This window comes from Cervus canadensis, chromosome 18 (genome assembly GCF_019320065.1).
Source record: "Cervus canadensis isolate Bull #8, Minnesota chromosome 18, ASM1932006v1, whole genome shotgun sequence".
Lineage (NCBI taxonomy): Eukaryota > Metazoa > Chordata > Mammalia > Artiodactyla > Cervidae > Cervus > Cervus canadensis.
In genome coordinates, this window is record NC_057403.1 from 26,559,540 (window position 1) to 26,580,286 (window position 20,747).

At 47.9% G+C, this 20,747-nt stretch overlaps 2 protein-coding genes across 3 annotated transcripts; both read right to left on the reverse strand.

Moving 5' to 3' along the window:
• Positions 1–63: 63 nt before the first annotated feature.
• On the reverse strand, positions 64–7,446 carry LOC122421476 (cytochrome c oxidase subunit 6B1). Its single transcript, XM_043437541.1, has 4 exons — positions 7,280–7,446; positions 5,599–5,715; positions 4,221–4,321; positions 64–253 (listed from the first exon to the last, which is right to left on the reverse strand). The coding sequence occupies exons 2-4, from the start codon at positions 5,702–5,704 to the stop codon at positions 200–202; spliced, it is 261 nt and encodes an 86-aa protein (XP_043293476.1). The 5' UTR covers positions 5,705–5,715; positions 7,280–7,446; the 3' UTR covers positions 64–199.
• Positions 7,447–14,657: 7,211 nt separating this feature from the next.
• Positions 14,658–16,988, reverse strand: ETV2 (ETS variant transcription factor 2). Of its 2 annotated transcripts, XM_043437497.1 has the most exons (6): positions 16,904–16,988; positions 16,728–16,805; positions 16,376–16,453; positions 15,656–16,114; positions 15,118–15,230; positions 14,658–14,872 (listed from the first exon to the last, which is right to left on the reverse strand). In XM_043437497.1, exons 1-6 carry the CDS (start codon positions 16,971–16,973, stop codon positions 14,672–14,674), a joined length of 999 nt encoding a protein of 332 aa, XP_043293432.1. In that variant the 5' UTR covers positions 16,974–16,988; the 3' UTR covers positions 14,658–14,671. The 2 variants fall into 2 exon arrangements, with proteins under 2 accessions (XP_043293432.1, XP_043293433.1); XM_043437498.1 differs by lacking the exons at positions 15,656–16,114; positions 16,376–16,453.
• Positions 16,989–20,747: the final 3,759 nt, after the last annotated feature.

Consider the following 20,747-nt stretch of genomic DNA (forward strand, 5'->3'; position numbering starts at 1 on the left):
CATGGTACTAATTTCGCCCCAGCTTCTGGCCCCATCATCCAGCTCTTTTACACATACACAGCCTTACATGTTTCCAACGAGCATTTATTATTAGTTAAACCATGATTCAGGATCCCAGGGTGGGGATCACCATGTACCTAGGTCCCCCTTCACCACCCTGGGGAGAAGGACGGAGGACAGGAGGTGGGATGGAGCCAGTTCAGATCTTCCCAGGAAATGTGCCTTCTGCCCGGCGGTCGTCCCAAGCTGACACCTGCAGATAGACAGCCAGTGTTATTCCCTTCCTCCACAGGGAAACCAAATGGGTGGACTTCTTTGCCTTCCTTAGTCTGCCCACCTGTTCAGTCAACAAGTAACCCCAGAACCTGCTATGTGCCAATACTGGCAGCTGTTCCAGCAGCCAGCGGACCAACAGTGACCCAGAAGGACAAAAATCAACGCCCTGAATGAGCTGATGCACTGAGGGGAGAGGAGGTGAAGGGTGGGTAGAGAGGAATACCAGGCAGACTCATAGAAGAGTTGTCCATGGGGAGACGTGTATGCAGAGCTTCAGGAGTGTGACTGTGCCCTGCTTGAGGAACCCCAAAGTCAAAAAGAGGCTATCTATACTTCAGCAGGAATGCATCTCCAAGATATACAATCAAGTGCAAAAAGGTCTAAACTGGATATACAGTGTGATCCCACTATTGCTCATGTATGAGTGCACACCAATGAAACATAACAGAAAGGCCCACGGCAAACTGTTAACACTACCTAGGACTAACGCTCTGCAACGTGTGGACCCTCCTCCAGGCAGTCAGAAGCACATTTTTATACACACATGCACACTCACAGGCGATATAGTAGAGGCAATGGATAAGTGCACGGACAAGGAAGACAACCTGAACCCCAACTCCATCACTTCCCAGCTGTGCTCTCCTCAGGCAAATCACTCAACCTTTCAGGGCTCCAGTTTCCAGTTCTGTAAAATGACGATCCTGATAAAAGGACCTATCTGTTTCTAGAATGTTTGCCCTTTTATGACATAAAATACTTACAACATTTAAGTGCCTTCAGTAAGTGCCTGTTTTATTTACACACACATATACCATACATTACAAATACTCTGTACTTAAACTGTCCTGCAACTTGCTTTTTTCATGAGTCTTAGAGCTCTTTCTGTATTCTGTCATATAGATCAAGATGAATATCCATTTATTTAACGTGTTTCCGAATGTTCCCCATTACAAACCACTCTGCAGTGGATGTCCTCGTACACATTTTTACAGGATGTGGAGAGGTGAAAAGGCCATATCTGCAGTATGATTTTTTTCATTTTGAAAGATCCTACCTCAGGATGGACCTTAAAAGCGACTGGACCAGACTACAGGACCACCAACACTGAGCACTATCTACCACTCCCCACTCTCTTTTATATTGAAGGACCAGGCTGATCTGATCCTTTGGCAAATTAGCCTTTGCTCAATCATCTCACTTGATGGAAAGGAGATGCAAAATATTTCCTGTAGTGGAACTGTACACCGCAGTATCATTTAAAATAGTAAAAAAAGACTGAGTCCAGTAAAAGGGGAAGAAACTATTTTTTTAACTATGAAAGACAATGGCTACCCAATAATTGAGCAGGTTGTACTGACACGAAAATAAAACAAAGTAAAAAAGCCAAAGATAAAACAGTATCTAAAGTATGATTCATAACAGTATTTTAAAAGCATATAAACATACACCCACATCTATACAAACATTAACACACAGAAAAAGAAGTGCAAGATTTATACCAAATTTCGAGGGGAAGTTAACTTTGGATTCAGAAAGGGGATGACTTAGGAGATTTCCACTTTCTACACTATAAAAACTTGTTTTGAAGCTTTCCAAAAAGCCACTGAATTTTTCATGGAGAAACTACAGATGTTTTAACACTGGAAAATAAAAGGCAGTTCCCTGGTAGCCTAGTGGTTAGGATTCAGGGCTTTCACTGCTGTGGGGGCCGGGATTCACTCCCTGGTGGGGGAACTAGGATCCTGAAAGCCTCAAAATGTGGCAAAGAAGAAAAAGAGAAAAGCTGATTAGCAAAAATATTTTAAATGCTCATACAGGAAAAGTGCCGGGCTCTCACCCCCGTTCTTCTCCAAACTGGGGTCAGAGACTAATTTTTAAAAACACACAGGAAACACTTGGAAGATGTTACATTATGATCAGCCAGATCAGGAGGATGAGGAACAATTTTTTCCCCTTCCTCTATTTCTTAAGTTTTTATGAAGTGGTTTAATTCTTATAAAAAACAAAAATAATAGCATTAACAAAACAGTTATTTTTGTGTCACCAATTTCTGAAACAAAGAAGTCAGGGCTGCTGGGTATAAAGAGTGTGTTAAAAAAAAAAAAAATGTGTTCATATCCAGTCCTAAGAAGGGCTAAGAAGGCAGATACAGTGAGTGCTTGAGAGGAGGGACCACAGAATCTGATGATCCCCAGGGAAGGGAAGGCCCTGGTGCCGGGACTGGGATATGGGGCAGCACTGGGTCCAGAAGCACATTTCCTAGCACCTGGGCCAGTGTGTACCCATCCAACGCAGGCCCAGAGGCTGGAGGGTGGATGGTACCCAAGATCATGTAGGGACAAGGAGAAATCCTGAGAGGGGAGTGGGCGTGCAAAGGCACTTAAAGAGTGTGTGGCTGGAGAGGTGTGAGGTACCAAACAAGTTGAGGAAGAGTGCATTAAGGCAATCTGTTCTCAACAAACAGGCCCCAAAGATGCACATCAAGGATGTTTAAAATACTGAAAAATGGGAACATAATCTCAATCAAAGGGGACCAGTTGAATAAAAGCATCTGTATATTAAGAATTTCCTTGGCAGTCAAGTGATTAAGACTCTGTGCTTCTATTACAGGAGGTGAGGGTTTAATCCCTGGTTGGGAAACTAAGTTTCCACATGCCATGCAGCATGGCCAAAAATTTTTAAAAAAGGAAAGAAACAAACAAAAATGAGGTGGATCTATATGCACTGTTGTAAAAAAAAAAAAAGGCTCAAAACATGTTGATAAGTCAAAGCAAGACATAGGGACAGACTATATAGTATGACCCATCCTTCCACAGAAGTTCCATAGGCTTATGAATGATAAATGTATACAGAGAAAAAGGAATCTGCCAACAATAGTTACCTAAGGAGAGAGGGGGACTGAGGAGCACAAGTAGATCTAATTTTTATTTTACTGTATTGCTCGTATTTGTTTTGTTTTTAAAAATGAGCACTGTTAGTTTTGTAATAATATCATATTCTGATTTTAAGACACATTTTTTCATTTTAACATCTCTGAAATAAGCATGCTTGTCACATTCATTTCCAGCATTAAAAAAAAAAAAAAAAAAAGATTTAAACATCTCTAAGTCTTTCCTGTAGTCAATGGGGTCTTCGACTTGATGAAATAAAGTAATATTTTACTTACAAAAAAAAAAAGAGGGTATGGCAGAGTGTAACAACAGGTCTAGTCAGATCAGGCCTAGAAGACTGCCTTACTGCATCCCTAGTTTTAGAGATGCACACTGAAGTAGGCAGGGGTGAAATGACATATCTGGGATTCGCTTCAGAATACTCCAGCCAAGGAAAGATATAAAAAGGACAGATGGGACTTCCCTACTGGCCCTGTGGTTGAGAATCTGCCTTCCAGTGCAGGGGACTCAGGTTCAATCCTTGGTTGGACAACTAAGCCTGTGCCCTGTAACTAGAGAAGCCCCCTCGCATGCCACAACGAAGAGCCCGTGTGCTGCAACACAGACCCAGTGCAGCCAAAGAAAAGAGGGGGTGGGGTGGGGATAGATGGAGGAGACGTGGAGAAATCTTGAACTAACTACTCAGTTTGGGTGATGGGTATATTTGGGGTCACTTAATTATTCTACTTTTATATACATTTGGAAATGTTCATATAAAGAAAGGACAAGATTCCAAAAGTGGATGAGCTCCACAGGGATAGGGCATGTACTTGTGGAGCACCTGGGCGAGATGGACCTGGCTGCCTTGGCTGAGAGCCTGGCTGGTGGAGAGTCCTGGTGAAAGGAGGAAAGGGGGGCGATTCTACCAAGAAGCAAAGGTGCATCCATGGCCAGTGTGAAGCCTTGTCCTCCCTCTGCCCCTCACAGATATGCTCCCACCAAGTCGCCAGATGCCCCTTGGTGAAAACCCCACCCCACCCCGGCATCCCAAGGGCCCCAGGAGGAGGCACCTACCCACGATATGGGGCAGAGGGACTTGTACACACGCCGGTACCATTCGCACACGGAGACGTCACCCCCTTTAGCGGTCATTGCCTTCTCACAGCGGTGGAAGTCTGTGAAGAAAAGGGATCAGGGTCAGCCCAGACCAAGGGCTGGAACACATTTCTGATCAAAACTCACAGGAATACTTTTTACTGCACAACCAGTTACACGAATCCCCCCAACTCCCAAGTTTCACAAAGAAAGTATATCCTTACAAGTGTAGTACTGAAAAGGGCTAGACACACCACACGAAGCTTATTTTGCAATCCATAAAGAACTACTGTCTGGGAATTCCCTGGTGTTAAGAATCCACCTTCCATTCATTAAGGGGGATGAGGTTCATGCCCTGGTGGAGGAACTAAGATCCCACAGGGCAACAAAGCCTAGCCTGTGCACCACAAACGAGACCCATAGCAGCCAAGAAAAAAAGAAAAAGAACTACTATTCAACTTGGAACTTCCGGGTGAGGAACAACAGGGCAACTTGAGAGGTGTGTGTGGGGATTATGGGAATCTAGAACCAGGACAAGGGAAGGGGAAGATGGTCTCGATGCTAAGATGTTGGCATCCAGGAGAGGAGAAAGGAAGGGGATAATCTGGTTTTTAATAGTCGGAAATTAATTCTAAGATTACTCCAAGTATTACACTCCTGGGTACACTCCCTAAGAGAGAAAGCATTCACAAAGACATCAAATTACATCAATTATAGCAGCATCATTCATATGAGCCCCAAACTGGAAACCACACCAGTGTTCATGAATGAAATGTTGGAAAGCTGTATGCAATAAAAATGAGCAAAATATATGCCACAGCATGGAAGAATCTTCCTAACTATTGAATGAAGAAATCCAAGCATAACACAACACACAGTATTTATAAAGTTCACAAACAGACAAACCTGAAAACGGTGATAAAACCAAAATATTACTGCCCGAAGTCTGTGGGGCTACAACTCTAGTGGGGAGAGCAGGGTGGTGCTTTCAAGAGATGGCATGCAGCAGGCAGGGGAGCTCAGAGGACTGGCAGTATCCAGATTATAATCACATGAAGGATTCAATTTAGTTATTTCTTTAGCTGTACATTATGGTTTACGTACTTCCTATGTTACATTCCATACAGACAGACAGACATATACACATCTTGGGGGGGCGGGGAATCACTATGGGATCCAAAGTTTGTGACCCTAGGTCAGATCTTGAGCACAGGTGGTGATGAGGGGCATGGGCCCCGTGAAGTAGGATGTTCAGAATGAAAGAGAAGAGGCTATGAGGAGGCAAGAGGTAAGTGATATGAGGTGTGGGATCAGGGGAAGGTCAACACTGCCCCCCTCCTCCCCAAGTCCTGCTCACCCAGGTAGTTCTGCCAGCAGTTCCTGGTCTGGTTCTGGTTGGGGAAGCGGCTATCAAAAGGAGCAGTCTGGTAGTTCTTGATTTTGGTCTTGATGTCTTCTGCCATAGTGCTGACTCCTAGAAGGAAAGAGAGCAGATTCTGGCAGAGGTCCTAAGGGGCCTGGACACGGGGCTGTCAGCCCACCCAGGCCCAATGGAGGCCTGACAGAGAAGAATGGGCTGGGTGTGAAGAAGCCAATACCCCCTCCCTTTCAACATACAGACAGAGGTGAAGGTCTGGGCAAGAACACATCAGGTATGGAAGTCACAGCAGGATGTGTGGGGGTAGACAATTTCTTGGTAAAAAAAAAAACCAGGCCAAAATAACACTAGTTGCTATTCACTGAGTGCTTACTATAGGCAAGGAAGCTTTACTCCTAAAGTTGCTCTAAAGGACAGGAACTATTACTATCACTGCTTCACAGACAAGAGACAAGCAATTTCCCAAGGTCATACAGCACACATGGGGTGGAGGTGCACTCCATCACTAACATAACCTACACTGCAAAGGTTCTTAATCTCTATTGGTGCCGTGAAGCCCTCAGGAGTCTAATGAACCCTTTCTCCGAATGTTTCAGTGCGTTTAAAGATTGCACAGGATCACAAAGAAAACCAATTACATGTAGCTGAGGATTTATGAACTACCACAGTTTCAAAATCATGCCTGAAAAGGGTTATGCTGTGAAATCTGCAAACATAATGGGATATATGATATGATGACCTGTGATTTTTACTGTTGATAAAGTCACCAGATGATGCCAAATACCACCGCTACTGCCTCCATTCCCAAGCGAAGGAAATGCTACATATCAGTGGGAAACTGGCAAAAATACAGATGTAAATTTCCCTCCATTCACGTACTAGCATCCCTTGAGTTCCATCCATTCTGTGGACCTAGGGTTAAAAACCTGACCCATAATCTTTTATGAGGTGACACACGGTTTTCATCAGGGAATCTGACACCGCCTCTATTCCATATTATTCGCGGAGTCGTGGTAATACACAGAAGTTAAGTAGACCAGTAATAAATTCAAGTGACCCAGGGTAGTGGTAAGGATTTTGGGCACCTGAGTAGTGTATTTCCGGGAGCAGAGAATATGGAACATTAAACGCGGTGACACAGACACGGTCGCAAGAATTGTTTTGAAGGCCATCTCCACCTGATTTCGGGAGTAAGGGAGGACTGGGGATGACGCTGCAGCCCCTCGAAAGTGCAAGGGGCGGGGGGTGGGGAGTCACCAGGAAGCCAGAAGCAGCCCAGCCAAGCCTCGGGGCTCAGGGGCCAGGGAGAGAAATGCCTGAGGCCTGGTGATTAAGAGCAATGCACTCCTAATGATTTCAAATCCTGATCGCTAGCTAAACTGCGTAGTATATAAGCCTCAGTTGCCTCCTAGCTAAAAGAGATAATCACAGGCCCTATCTCATAGAGTTGGAGGGAAGCGTAAATGAATCAATATAAATCGCTTTGAAAGTTCTAGGCATCCGAGAAAAACCAAATAATCGTCAGCTACGATTAATAATTGAAACGACCCCAGGGATCCGGGATGTCTGCACCGCCGGCCGGAAAACTCATGTCATTTTCCAGTAGGGATCCTCAGTCCTCCAGGATGGGGTTCCACGGTCCCAAGCCCTCAAGACTCACCTAAAGATGCCCCTGAAGTCGCTGGAAGCTCAATGTGACCCTCAGCAAAGACGCCAGTACCGGACCGGAAGCGGAAAAATGCTAGGCCGGAAGCAGGACGGAGCAGCGCACAGAGGAGTCTTCCGCACGGCAAGAGCGCCGTCCCTGGAGCAGTTCAGGCCACGCCCATACTTGAGAATTCCAACCTCCTATTGGGCCAAACGCCTGTTCATCCTCATTCTCGGCCCAATCGTAAGCTTGCGTGGCACTTGGTAGGTACCTTTCCGAGCTGTTCCAAGCTGTGGACTCTGTTCCAAGGTATTGACCGTTGCCGGTCACCTCTCTCTCTCTTTACTAGGAGAAAGGGGTTCTGGGTCCCGGAGTTGGCAGGAGCGTGGCCCTGCGGAAAATATTCCAGCAGAAACGCTCTTATTCGTGCAAGAATTACTTACTGAATATTTACCCAGTGCCAGGTGCTTCTATGTAGGGTTGAGGAAGCATAGTTGAACTAAACACAAAAATCTCTATGATTGTTATGGGGCCAGTTGTTAGTTTGACCCCAGGTAAATAGCAGGGAGAGAACACAGCTCCACCCATCAACAGAAAACTGGATTAAAGATTTGCTGAGCATGGCCATCAGAACAAGACCCAGTTTCCTGATCAGTCAGTCTCTCCCATCAGGAAGCTTCCATAAGCCTCTTATCCTCCATCAGAGGGCAGACAGACTGAAAACCACAATCACAGAAAACTAACGAATCTGATCACATGGACCACAGCTTTGTTTAACTCAATGAAACTATGAGCCATGCCATGTAGGGCCACCTAAGACAGACGGGTCATGGTGGAGAGTTCTGACAAAATGTGGTCCACTGGAGAAAGGAATGACAAACCACTTCAGTATTCTTGCCTTGAGAACCCCATGAACAGTATGAAAAGGCCAACAGATAGGACACTGAAAGATGAACTCCCCAGGTCGGTAGGTGCCCAATATGTTACTGGACATCAGTGGAGAAATAACTCCAGAAAGAATGAAGAGACGGAGCCAGAGCAAAAACAACACCCAGTTGTGGATGTGACTGGTGATAGAAGCAAAGTCCTATGCTGTAAAGAGCAATATTGCATAGGAACCTGGAATGTTAGGTCCATGAATCAAGGCAAATTGAAAGTGGTCAAACAGGAGATGGCAAGTGTGAACATCGACACTTTAGGAATCAGCGAACTAAACTGGACTAGAATGGGTGAATTTAACTCAGAGGACCATTGTATCTACTTCTGTGGGCAGGAATCCCTTAGAAGAAATGGAGTAACCATCATAGTCAACAAAAGAGTCTGAAATGCAGTCATTGGATGCAATCTGAAAACCGACAGAATGATCTCTATTTGTTTCCAAGGCAAACCATTCAATATCATGGTAATCCAAGCCTATGCCCCAATCAGTAACACTGAAGAAGCTGAAGTTGAACAGTTCTATGAAGACCTACAAGACCTTCTAGAACTAACACCCAAAAAAGATGTCCTTTTCATTATAGGGGACTGGAATGCAAAAGTAGGAAGTCAAGAGATACCTGGAGTAACAGGCAAATTTGGCCTTGGAGTGCAGAATGAAGCAGGGCAAAGGCTAATAAAATTTTGCCAAGAGAACGCACTGGTCATAGCAAACACCCTCTTCCAATAACACAAGAGAAGACTCTACACATGGACATCACCAGATGGTCAACACCAAAATCAGATAGATTATATTCTTTGCAGTGAAAGATGGAGAAGCTCTAAACAGTCAGCAAAAACAAGACTGGGAACTGACTGTGGCTCCGATCATGAACTCTTTATTGCTAAATTCAGACTTAAATTGAAGAAGGTAGGGAAAACCACTAGACCATTCAGGTATGACCTAAATCACATCCCTTACAATTATACAGTGGAAGTGACAAATAGATTCAAGGGATTAGATCTGATAGACAGAGTACCTGAAGAACTAGGGATGGAGGTTCATAACATTGTACAGGAGACAGGGATCAAGATCATCCCCAAGAAAAAGAAATGCAAAAAAGCAAAATGGCTGTCTGAGGAGGTCTTACAAATAGCTGTGAAAAGAAGAGAAGTGAAAAGCAAAGGAGCAAAGGAAAGATATACCCATTTGAATGCAGAGTTCCAAAGAATAGCAAGGAGAGCTAAGAAAGCCTTCCTCAGTGATCAATGCAAAGAAATAGAGGAAAACAATGGAATGGGAAAGACTAGAGATCATTTCAAGAAAATTAGAGATACCAAGGGAACATTTCATGCAAAGATGGACACAATAAAGGACAGAAATAGTATGGACCTAACAGAAGCAGAAGATGTTAAGAAGAGGTGGCAAGAATACACGGAAGAACTGTATAAAAAAGATCTTCATGATCCAGATAATCATAATGGTGTGATCACTCACCTACAGCCAGACATCTTGGAATGCATGGATTTAGTGGGCCTTAGGAAGAATCGCTATGAACAAAGCTAGTGGAGGTGATGGAATTCCAGTTGAGCTATTTCAAATCCTCAAAGATGATTCTGTGAAAGTGCTGCACTCAATATGCCAGCAAATTTGGAAAACTCGGCAGTGGCCACAGGGCTGGAAAAGGTTAGTTTTCATTCCAATCCCAAAGAAAGGCAATTGCCAAAGAATGCTCAAACTACCACACAATTGCACTCATCTCACACACTAGCAAAGTAATGCTAAAAATTCTTCAAGCCAGGCTTCAACAGTACGTGAACTGTGAGCATCCAGATGTTCAAGTTGGTTTTAGAAAAGGTAGAGGAACCAACGATCAAATTGCCAACATCCTTTGGATTATCGAAACAGCGAGAGAGTTCCAGAAAAACATTTATTTCTGCTTTACTGACTATGTCGAAGCCTTTGACTGTGTAGATCACAACACACTGTGGAAAATTCTTCAAAAGATGGGAATACCAGACCACCTGACCTGCCTCTTGAGAAATCTGTATGCAGGTCAGGAAGCAACAGTTAGAACTGGACATGGAACAACAGACTGGTTCCAAATCGGGAAAGGAGTACATCAAGGTTGTATATTGTTACCCTGCTTATTTAACTTATATGCAGAGTACATCATGAAAAATGCTGGGCTGGAGGAAGCAGAAGCTGGAATCAAGATTGCTGGGAGAAATATCAATAACCTCAGATATGCATATGACACCACCCTTATGGCAGAAACCGAAGAAGAACTAAAGAGCCTCTTGATGAAAGTGAAAGAGGAGAGTGAAAAAGTTGGCTTAAAGCTCAACATTCAGAAAACTAAGATCATGGCATCTGGTCCCATCACTTCATGGCAAATAGATGGGGAAACAGTGGAAACAATGACAGACTTTATTTTGGGGGCACCAAAATCACTGCAGATGGTGACTGCAGCCATGAAATTAAAAGACACTTCCTCCTTGGAAAAAAAGTTGTGACCAACCTGGACAGCATTTTTAAAGCAGAGACATTGCCAACAAAGGTCCATCTAGTCAAGGCTATGGTTTTTCCAGTAGTTATGTATGGATGTGAGAATTGCACTATAAAGAAAGCTGAGCGCTGAAGAATTGATGCTTTTGAACTGTGGTGTCAGAGAAGACTCTTGAGAGTCCCTTGGACTGCAAGGAGATCCAACCAGTCCATCCTAAAGGAAATCAGTCCTGAATATTCATTGGAAGGACTGATGTTGAAGCTGAAACTCCAAGCAATACTTTGGCCACCTGATGAGGGACTGACTCATTTGAAAAGACCCTGATGCTGGGAAAGATTGGAGGCAGGAGGAGAAGGGGACGACAGAGGATGAGATGGTTGGATGGCATCACCGACTCAAGACTCATTGGACATGAGTTTGAGTAAACTCTGGTAGTTGGTGATAGACAGAGAGGCCTGGTGTGCTGCAGTCCATGGGGTTGCAAGGAGTTGGACGTGACTGAGTGACTGAACTCAACTGAATTGTTAGGGGATTGAAAACAAATCATTTTTTTTCTCCCAGGGTCGTTTGTCATGCTATGAGGGTGCCGAGACTCCACCTCCTTGTTCATTACTATCTTTCCCCAAACCTTCAGTTCAGTTCAATTCAGTCGCTCAGTCGTGTCCGACTCTTTGCGACGCCATGAATCATAGCAAGCCAGGCCTCCCTGTCCATGGCCAACTCCCGGAGTTTACTCAAACTCATGTCCATCGAGTCAGTGATGCCATCTAGCCATCTCATCCTCTGTCATCCCCTTCTCCTGTCCCCAATCCCTCCCAGCATCAGGGTCTTTTCCAATGAGTCAACTCTTCGCAGGTCCCCAAACCTTGCTGCTGTCCCCAAACCTTAGAGGGCACAAATTAACAAAGATTTGAGTGACTGAGAGCTCAGAAACCAAATTCCTGCCTCACAGAGGAGGGGTTAAGAGTTAAAATCACTCTTGGGTGATTTTATCTTGGGTCCATGAGGGGTCTGGCAGAAATTGACCCATCTCTGCAAATGACAACTTCTGGTTACAGACATGTCCTTGACTCCTTTCTCTCACACCCCATAGCTGATCGATCAAGAAATGCTGTTGCCTCTGCCTTAAAAATATGTCCAGAATCTTCTGATTCAAGTCACCGGCACCTGCAGCCCGGATTATTGCAGTGGCCCACTTCCTGACCCCTAAGCTTCCCTGCTGCTGTCCGCAATCAGGTCACTCAACCAGAGGGACCCTGTGAACTCCTCAGTCAGATCACTTCTCTTCCTTGGCCTGGAAACCTCCCCATGTGCCTGGTCTGACTCTTTTAGTCGAAAGCCAAAGTCCTTACAAATGACCTACACAGTTTGGCTCCCTTTATACCCTTGTTATTGTTCAGTCTCTAAGTCGTGTCTGACTCTTAGCAACCCCCTGGACTGCAGCATGCCAGGTCCCCTGTCTTTCACCCTCTGGGAGCATGCTCAGATTCATGTATATTGAGTCTGTGATTCTATCTAACCAGCTCATCTTTCGCTGTCCCCTCTTCTTCTCTTTTTGCCTTCAGTCTTTCCCAGCATCAGAGTCTTTTCCAGCGAGTAGGCTCTTTGCATCAGATGGCCAAAGTATTGGAGTTTCAGCTTCAGCATCAGTCCTTCCAACGAATATTCAGAGTTATTTCCTTTAAGATTGACTAGTTTGATCTCCTTGCTGCCCAAGGGACTCTTTGAGAGTCTCCTCCAGCACCACAGTTTGAAAGTATAAATTCTTTGGCACTCAGCCTTCTTTATGGTCCAACTCGCACATCCATCTGGTGACTCAGATGGTAAAGAATCTCCCTCCAATGTGGGAGACCAGGGTTTGATCTCTGGGTTAGGAAGATCTCCTGGAGAAGGGAATGGAAACCCACTCCAGTATTCTTGCCTGAAGAATCCCATGGACAGAGGAGCCTGGTGGGCTACAGTCCACAAGGTCACAAAGAGTCAGACATGACTGATCAACTAACACACACACACTCACATCCATACATGACTACTAGAAAAACCATATCTTTGACTATTCAGACCTTTGTCTGCCAAATCTCTGCTTTCTGATATGATGTCTAGGTTTGTCATAGCTTTCCATCCAAGGAGAAAGTGTCTTGAAAGAGTTAAAAGAAATTAAAATTTCATGGCTGAAGTCACTATCTGCAGTGATTTTGAAGCCTAAGAAAATAAAATCTATCACTGCATCCACTTTTCCCTTTCTATTTTCCAGGAAGTGATGGGACCAGATCCTTATCTCCTCTTAACTGCTGCTGCTCCAGGCACTCTGGCCTCCTAGCAGTTCCTTAAACCTGCAAGCTGGTTTTCCCCAAGGGTCTTGCTGTCCCCTTGGCCTGGAATGCTTTTCCGTCAGCTGGTTCCTTCCATCATGTCCTGCAGGTCTTTGTTAAAATGTCACCTTATCAGTGAGTTCTTCTCAGTCCAAATATTTAAAATTGCTATCTTGTCAGTTTCTTCCCTACTTTATTTCTCCAAAGCACTTATCTTCTAACATACTATATCCTTCCTTTTATTGTTTCTCTCTCTTTCTCTCTGTTTCCCTCAATATAATAGAAGCATCATAAAGGAGCAATTTTTGTCTCTTACTCATCACTGTATCTCTACGACTTAATTTCTGGTACGTAGTATGATTACTCTATAAATATTTGTGGAATGAGTGAATTTTTTGTGTGAATAAAGTGGGCTTCTGGGGACTGGAAGAGGAAGCCATGAAAGACTGTGGCTCGACCTTAAAAAAAAAAAAGAGAACTGTTATTGTCCCTCCCCTCAGTCTGGCCTCCAAAGCTTCTCCTGTGGGTGCAGGGAGTGCAGTGTCCAGGCCTAACTGGGTTGGGGGCTTCTTATGCTCTGAGTTCTTCAATGCTGTAATGTTTTGTGGAGCTGCCTGTTTATGTGCCTTCATTACCCCCTTCCATGAGATCTTCCTGAAGCCCAAATCCCTTCCCTGCTTAAACTCCCTGGCTCCCCTGTGCCCTCAGGACATAGTCCAGGCCCCTTACCTTGGCCCACATGGGCACTTTGTCTTGGAACTTTGTGAACTGACTCATGGTCCCCTCTCCAGCTACGCTGATATTTTAATTCATTGAACAGTGCTGTGAGATCTTTCTCCAGGGCTTTGATTTCTTCTGACTGGAACATTCTTTGCCTACCTGACTTCTTAAATCAGCTATTTTTCTCCTCCAATAAGTTTTCCCTGACCAACCCCCAACTTCCCGCCTCAGGCTAGGGCAAGTCCCTCTTTGGGGGGGACTCTACCCCTGCAGGGCTCCCCCAACCCAGTCCTGACCACTCTGGGCTGTCCCTGTGTGGTGGTTGGGGGGGGGGGGGGGTTCTGTCTCCTCACTGAACTGTGAACCTCCTACGGGCAAGGTCCAGAGTTGTCTTTGTCAGTGCTGTCCCCAGCATGGCCCACAGGAGGACCACTTAATAGGCTCTCTTTCAGGCTCAGTAGTTCCCCGATCCAGGTAGGCTCTCCTTGGAGTATGAGTTTTGTGTCCCGTGGGTTGGAGTAGACGCCTTTAGGGGGCAAGCACTAGGTCTAATTCCTTGATGGTCCCTAGCACTGGGAAGGCACACAGTAGGCCACCCCCCCTTTTTTTTTTGAGAATATAAGCCTTCTCTTCAAGAGGGGAACAGTAGGTAAACCGGAAAGTTAGTGATAGGGTCTGATTCCTGTGCAGGTCCCAGAACAAGGCAGGCGCAGTGGGGACTGAGTTTGAAACCTCTGCATGTCCCATTACACAGCGAGCACACAGTAGTTCCCCTTAGGGTCTTGGGTCTGTTTTAGTCATCGTGTTTCCTGGGATCACATGGGGTTTGTTGGGGGCGGGGGTGGGGGTGGGGTGATGTGGATGTGGTGGTGCGCACAGGCTCCCAAGCAGTAGTTTGTATCAGTGGGAAGGATGCAAACAGCACAACGAGGCTTGATTGGGTATTTTTATTGGGTCGTTGCTTCCAGCCCGCCTCCCACAAGGTCGGGATAGATTAGACCAGGCACGCGGCCCCCGAAGCGGTACGTGTACTTGCGCCCCCCGCTCTTGCGCACGATGTCGCGGCGGTAGTAGTAGCGCAGACCTCGGCTCAGCTTCTCGTAATTCATGCCTGGCTTCCTCTTGCGCTCGCCCCACAGCCGCGCCACCTAGCGAGGAGCCCGGGCTTAGTCCGAAAAGGCGGGCGAGGGTTGGGGAGGGCGGGGCTAGACGGTGGATGGGTGGGGCGGGGGCGGGGTTCCGGCCTGTCTGCAGAGGGTTGGGCGGGGCGCCGCAGGCTGGAGGAGAAGGCGAGGCTGGGGGCGGGGCCTAGCACTAGGCAAAGTGCTGGTGGGGCTAAGGTGAACCCTGGGAGACCTGGGCGGAACTTGGCGGGTCTGGGAAACTGCCTTACCTCTTTGGGGTCGCACAGTTGGAACTCTCGGCTATTGCCGGTCCAGCGGATGCAGCTTCTACGCGCTCCGTCGTGGAGCAGCTCGAGGAGGAACTGCCACAGCTGAATGGGACCTGAGGAGTGGGGACAAGTGTACACTCAGGTTTCCTGGCCCCAGATGATGTCGCTTCGATGACCCAGGAATCTGGATCTGCTCCTCCTCGGAGACCAACAAATCCGGATTCCTCCATCTAAGGGACCTAAGAATTGGCCTGGGGACCCAGGCGTCCGGAGTCCCCATGTCGGAGATTTAGGATTTTGGCTTCCCCATCTTGGGGACCCAGGCATTCAGATCCTCATCTCTTTCTTCTCACCCAGGAGCCTAGGTCTTCTTCCCTTGCTCCCCAGAAACACTAGAAACTACTTGTGTCTTACTCCTCTCCTCCCTAGGTAGCCGGCAGTGAGCCCCGAGCCCCGCCAATTTCCTGGGTCCCCGCCCCCTTAGCGCTTCATTAGACGCCCGCCTCGCTCCCATCGGACAAAATCTCGCGGACCTCACCTCTGTGGTTAGTTTTGGGGTAACGAGCCAAGGTTGCGCGGTCCGACTGCTGGGTGGGTTCAGAGCAAGTGGTGAGATCTGAGCTCTGGTATTCCTGGGAAGAGGTGGTGCAATCCGTGTGCAGCCCTGAGTCCCAGAAGGTGGTACAGTCCGAGGCCGCAGGCCCGGCCCAAGGAAGGGTTGGGTCCGCGCAGGGCTCCCCGCCGAGGCTCCTGCCCCAGCAGGTGGCGCTGTCGGGGCCGATAGAATAGTCCCAGCTGGCGGAGCTGGAGGCGACCTGGGTGCGCGGCCACGAGTTGGCACTTCCCGCGGAGGTGGCGTAATTCTGGCCAGCAGCCCCTTCGGGGCCGTTCCAAGGGGCGGGACCCAGGGCCTGGGAAACACCGCTGCAAGGGATGGTGCCGGAGCACGGCAGGTCTGTCCAGTCTCCCGGCCACGGAAGAGCTTGAGGGGCGGGCTCTGCGAGGACAAATGGACCCCAAGTGAGAGAAGCCCAGGTGTCCCGATCCCCGCTCCCCTCTGGGGTTCTGGGAGTCGAAGCTCTCAGCCGTGGCGTCTGGGACTCCAGGCTCCGGGATCTAGGTCATACCACCTTAAGGACACAGTGTCCCTCGTCCTAGCCCCCTTCCCCTTCATAGATCGCGGAGTCTAAACCTCTACTAGTCACAGTGGAGGACCCCAGTCCCCTCCTCCCCCCCACGCTTCTCCGCACACACTCACCCGCCCCCCATTGAGCTTCTGGGTACGGAGTAGAGCTCCAGTCTGTCTGTGGGAGCCCTGCAAGAAATAAGGATGTAGCTGATTTAGGGAAGGGTGTGCACAGTGACTGGAGACTCCCCTTAGCCACTCACCCAGTGGACTTTGTCAGGGACTGAGAGTTCTCAATCCCAGCTCCTACTCACTCAGACCTAGGACTCGGGACATTGGCCCCCTCCTCCTCCTTCAACCTCTGCAGTTCAAGACCACACCCCTCTCTGCGTTCAACCACAAGAGCAGCATGCCCCCTTCCTCAGACCTAGGTGCCCAGCCTCACCATCTTCCCCAGCACCCAGAGGTCCCAGCCCACAGCCACCTTTCCAGCATGTGTCCTCTGTCGGCGTGTCCCCTTGGAGTGCCAGTTCAGGGATATAGAAGTTGAGTTCAGATCCTTCTGCAGGCAGTGAGGTTAGACAGAGCCCCATCAGGTTCAGCGAAGGCCCCCACCTGCGCACCCACCCCACACACATCGTCTCAGCCCCTGGGACCTACCCAGCCCTGACGTCCTGTGCCCCAGAGGCACTTCCTGTGGTGATACTTCATCCCAGTTCCACAAGTCCATGGGTGTCCGTTGTGAATGTACTGGGTTGGAAAAAAGGGGGGGGGGAGGGCACAGGGTGAGCCCGTGACACTTAGGGAACCTGGAGTCTGAGCCCCATCTGTAGCTTCCCTCACAAGGAGGAGTCCAGGCCTCTGCTCCCTTCTTCCCCAGGGCCCTGAAATCTTGGCCTCCAGTGTCCTTTCCTCTCAGATCCAGGAGTGAGGGCCCCCAGACACCCAGACCCAGGAAACCAGACCCCCAGACACCCGGTCTTCCAGCCCCCAGTTCATGGCTCACCTCTGGCAGGTCCTTCTGCCCCCAGCCGGGGGTCTCAGCCCCATTTCATACTATGCACCCCTCCCCTGGGGGCCTGAGCAGGGGGAGCGGATTTTCCAAGACGTCAGAGCTGGGGGTCGCAGTAGGGGTCGAGTTGCAGGGGCTGAGGCGTGGCCAAGCCGTGTCACCCCCGCCCCACTCCTCTCTGGCCCCGGGGATGACCGCCGGCCTCTGGGGTAGCTTTGGGAGGCAGCTTTGGTTGTCCCGCTGCATGGCTGGCCTGGACTTGAACGGGAGCTTGGGAAACAGCGGGCTGGGTTGAGACCAGGGTGCAAGGGGTGTTTCCGGGGTGACAAGAGCCGGGCGGGGGGTGGGGATTGGGGACTTGATCCTGCGACATGGGAGGTGGTGGGGGAAGCGGGCCAGGGGTCAGCTGGGCTGTGCCAGGCTTATCTGCAACAGGAAGGGGGATTTCCGGCCAGACCCCCGGTCGACAGACGTCACAATCGGCAGGGGGCCTGTGAGGGATACGGTGGGGGTAGATTGACCTGGGATCCTCCACCAGGCCCAGTTCTCCCCTTCCGAGGGCTTTGAGGAGGACATTCTGGATGCTTCCAAGGACAGTAACAACAACGTAAACAATAACAACAGTGATAGTAATAGCTGACATTTACTGGGGGCTCATTGCATACCACCAAACTGTGGGCCTTTGTTTAATCCCCTTACGAGGTAGGTATTAGTCTTATCCTGATTTTATGAAAGGGGAAATTGAGGATTACTCCCACTTTTCTTCATTTCCAGAATCTGTGCCCTTTCATGCTAAACTAGTTCAGGACAAATGGGGAAAATTTGAGTAGGAACTGAATATGAGATATAGAATGAATCATTTTCTTTGATGTGATAATGCTATTATAATATGAAATGCTATTTCTAAGGAACACAGCTATTTAGGGGTGAAGTGTTATGTCTGTAACTTTTACAATGATTCAGCAAAACCAAACCATGTATACTTGCAACATATACATACACACATGCAATATTTGGAACATACAATTAGAAAATTATTTGTTGTTTAAGTTCAAATTTAGCTAAGTGTATTGTATTTTTGTTTTCTAAATCTTGCAACCCTACACCCTGGTCGCTTGACATCAGAACCTATGCTTGTTTCCATCCTGCAATATTGGTAAGTAGATATGTATCATTAAAAATAACCCCTTTAAGACTCACAGACTTAGAAAACGAACTTATGGTTGCTGGGGGGAAAGAGATAGTTAGGGACTTTGGGAAGGTCATGTACACACTGCTATATTTAAAATGGATAACCAACAAAGACCTCTTGTATAGCACATGGAACTTTGCTCAATGTTATGTGCCGGCCTGGATGGGAGGGGGGTTTGGGGGAGAATGGATATATGTATATGTATGGCTGAGTCCCTTTGCTGTTCACCTGAAACTACAAATTGTTTGTCGACTATACTCCAATACAAAAATTTGTGTGTTAAAAATTGAAAAAAAAAACACCTCTTCTTTAATATGAACCTTTTCCAACATTCACCCAGTTTGATCATTAACCACTTGCCATTCTGGGGGGTGTGGGCACTGCCTTTCTGTGTTACACAAAGGAAACGGCCTCAAGAGGAAGAGCCATTCACCAGGTCACACAGAGGGTGGCTGGTGCTGGGATTGGACCCAGTGTTGGTTGAACCACAGAGCCCTCAGGAGTCATTGGTCCCTCCATCCATCTAACCCGGGGGTCTGAGAGGAATCTTGTATCTGCTGTGCCCCACCAGGCCTGAAGCTGGTCTCTCTCCATGTCTTCCTGCCCTGGGTTGGTGTCCTGTGTTGTATCAGGCCTGACTCTTGGTTGTGGGATCTCAGCTCCCCGATCAGGGATTGAACCTTTGCCCTTGACAGTTAGTGTGGAATCCTAACCACTGGACCACAGTCCCTCTCCATCTGTCTCTAAGTGTTCCTCTCTCTCTCCCTACCTCCTTATCTGTTTCCATCTCTTTCCCTCTCTGGACTTTCCCCCCAACTCCCTTTCCTGTTGTACTGCCTCTGACCCACCGCTCTCATTTCTTCCTCTTTTTGTCTTCCTCTCCACCCCTCAGTCTCTGCTCACTACATTCCCTCCATCTCAGTCCATCTGTCTCTCACTCCCATTGATCTTCTCTCTCCTTGGGACTTAAATGCATGTTTAAAACCCTCCTTTCTGGAATCATTCGCATCTCCTCCCTTGCTTGCAGTGAATAGAAGGGGTTTAGAAGGGAAGGGCCAGTGATGTGGGGATGGGGTTTGAGGGTTCTGGAGCTGGGTGGTCCAGCCAGGTGGCAGGGGGCTGAAGGGCACTTCCTGTCATTGAAAGGAGGCCCTCACCCCTCTAACCAGACTGGAAAATGTGACGTCAGAGTGGGCAGTAAGGGAGGAAGACCGGAACAGAGGAAATCTGACACCTCTCCTGGGTGACTGGCTTCCCGAGAAGCCTTGGTATTGTTTCTCCCCTCCCAATCTGGGGTTCTGGCTATGCCCCTGGGAGACCCTTGTCCCCTCCCCATGCCATCTCCCTACTTTGGCTGGTCACTGCTCCAATCTCCTTCCTGAACCCCAGTTTTCTCTAAAGTGCAAATCTGTGATGCCAGGCCCCTGCTTGAACTTTGTCTCAGCTTCTCATGGCTGGCTGCTGCCTTCAGGGTAAAGTCTAAGCTCTCAGTCTGGCATTCAAGGTCCTGCATGCACACTTACTTCTGAAAGGCAGAGACAAGCTTGGAGCTGTGAAGAGACTTACAGATGGAAAAGGAGGAGAGACTCAGAGACATTTAGAAAGAGAAAAGCAGCCGAGGGGGACTCAAGAGAAACAGAAGGAGGCATAAACATTCAAAGAGACAGCGGAAGTTGACTAGGTTTTGGCAGAGTGAAGAAACTGGAAAACAGTCTCAGAGACCTAAAGGGTGAGGATGGCAGAAACAAGGAGAGAGAATGATATTAATAGGAAGAGAATGAAATAGTTTCAGAAATGGCCAGTGCCTTCAGGAGGCCTTCCTGGACTCCTAGGGATGGTTCCCCATCCCAACCCTGATAACTCTGGGCTGTCATTGTCTGGCAATGGCCCGATCTCTGCCACTGAACCATTAGCTAGGAACACTGTTACCACTGTACCACACACTGTCCAGGTCCTTGATGACAGTGGATGAATGAATGAAAGCCTGGAAAGCTCTGAGCTCCAGAAGGGCAGGGCCCAGAAGACCCACTACCCTGGTGCTGAGAACACAAGGCAGTCAGAAGACAGCTGGTGAGCATCCACTTGGCTTTGACCTTGCGCTAAGCCTCTACTTCCTCCTCTGAGGAATGGGCTGCACTCAGTGTACACTTGAGAGGTTTCAAGAAGATCTAACGGGCATGTAGCTGTGTTGAAAACGCCCATCTGCAAGTTTATATAAACTTTCAAGGCTCCCCACTATCTCCAGAGTTGGGGATGCTAAGCCCTGCTCTCCAAAGAGTACTTCCAAGCCTAGCCAAGGA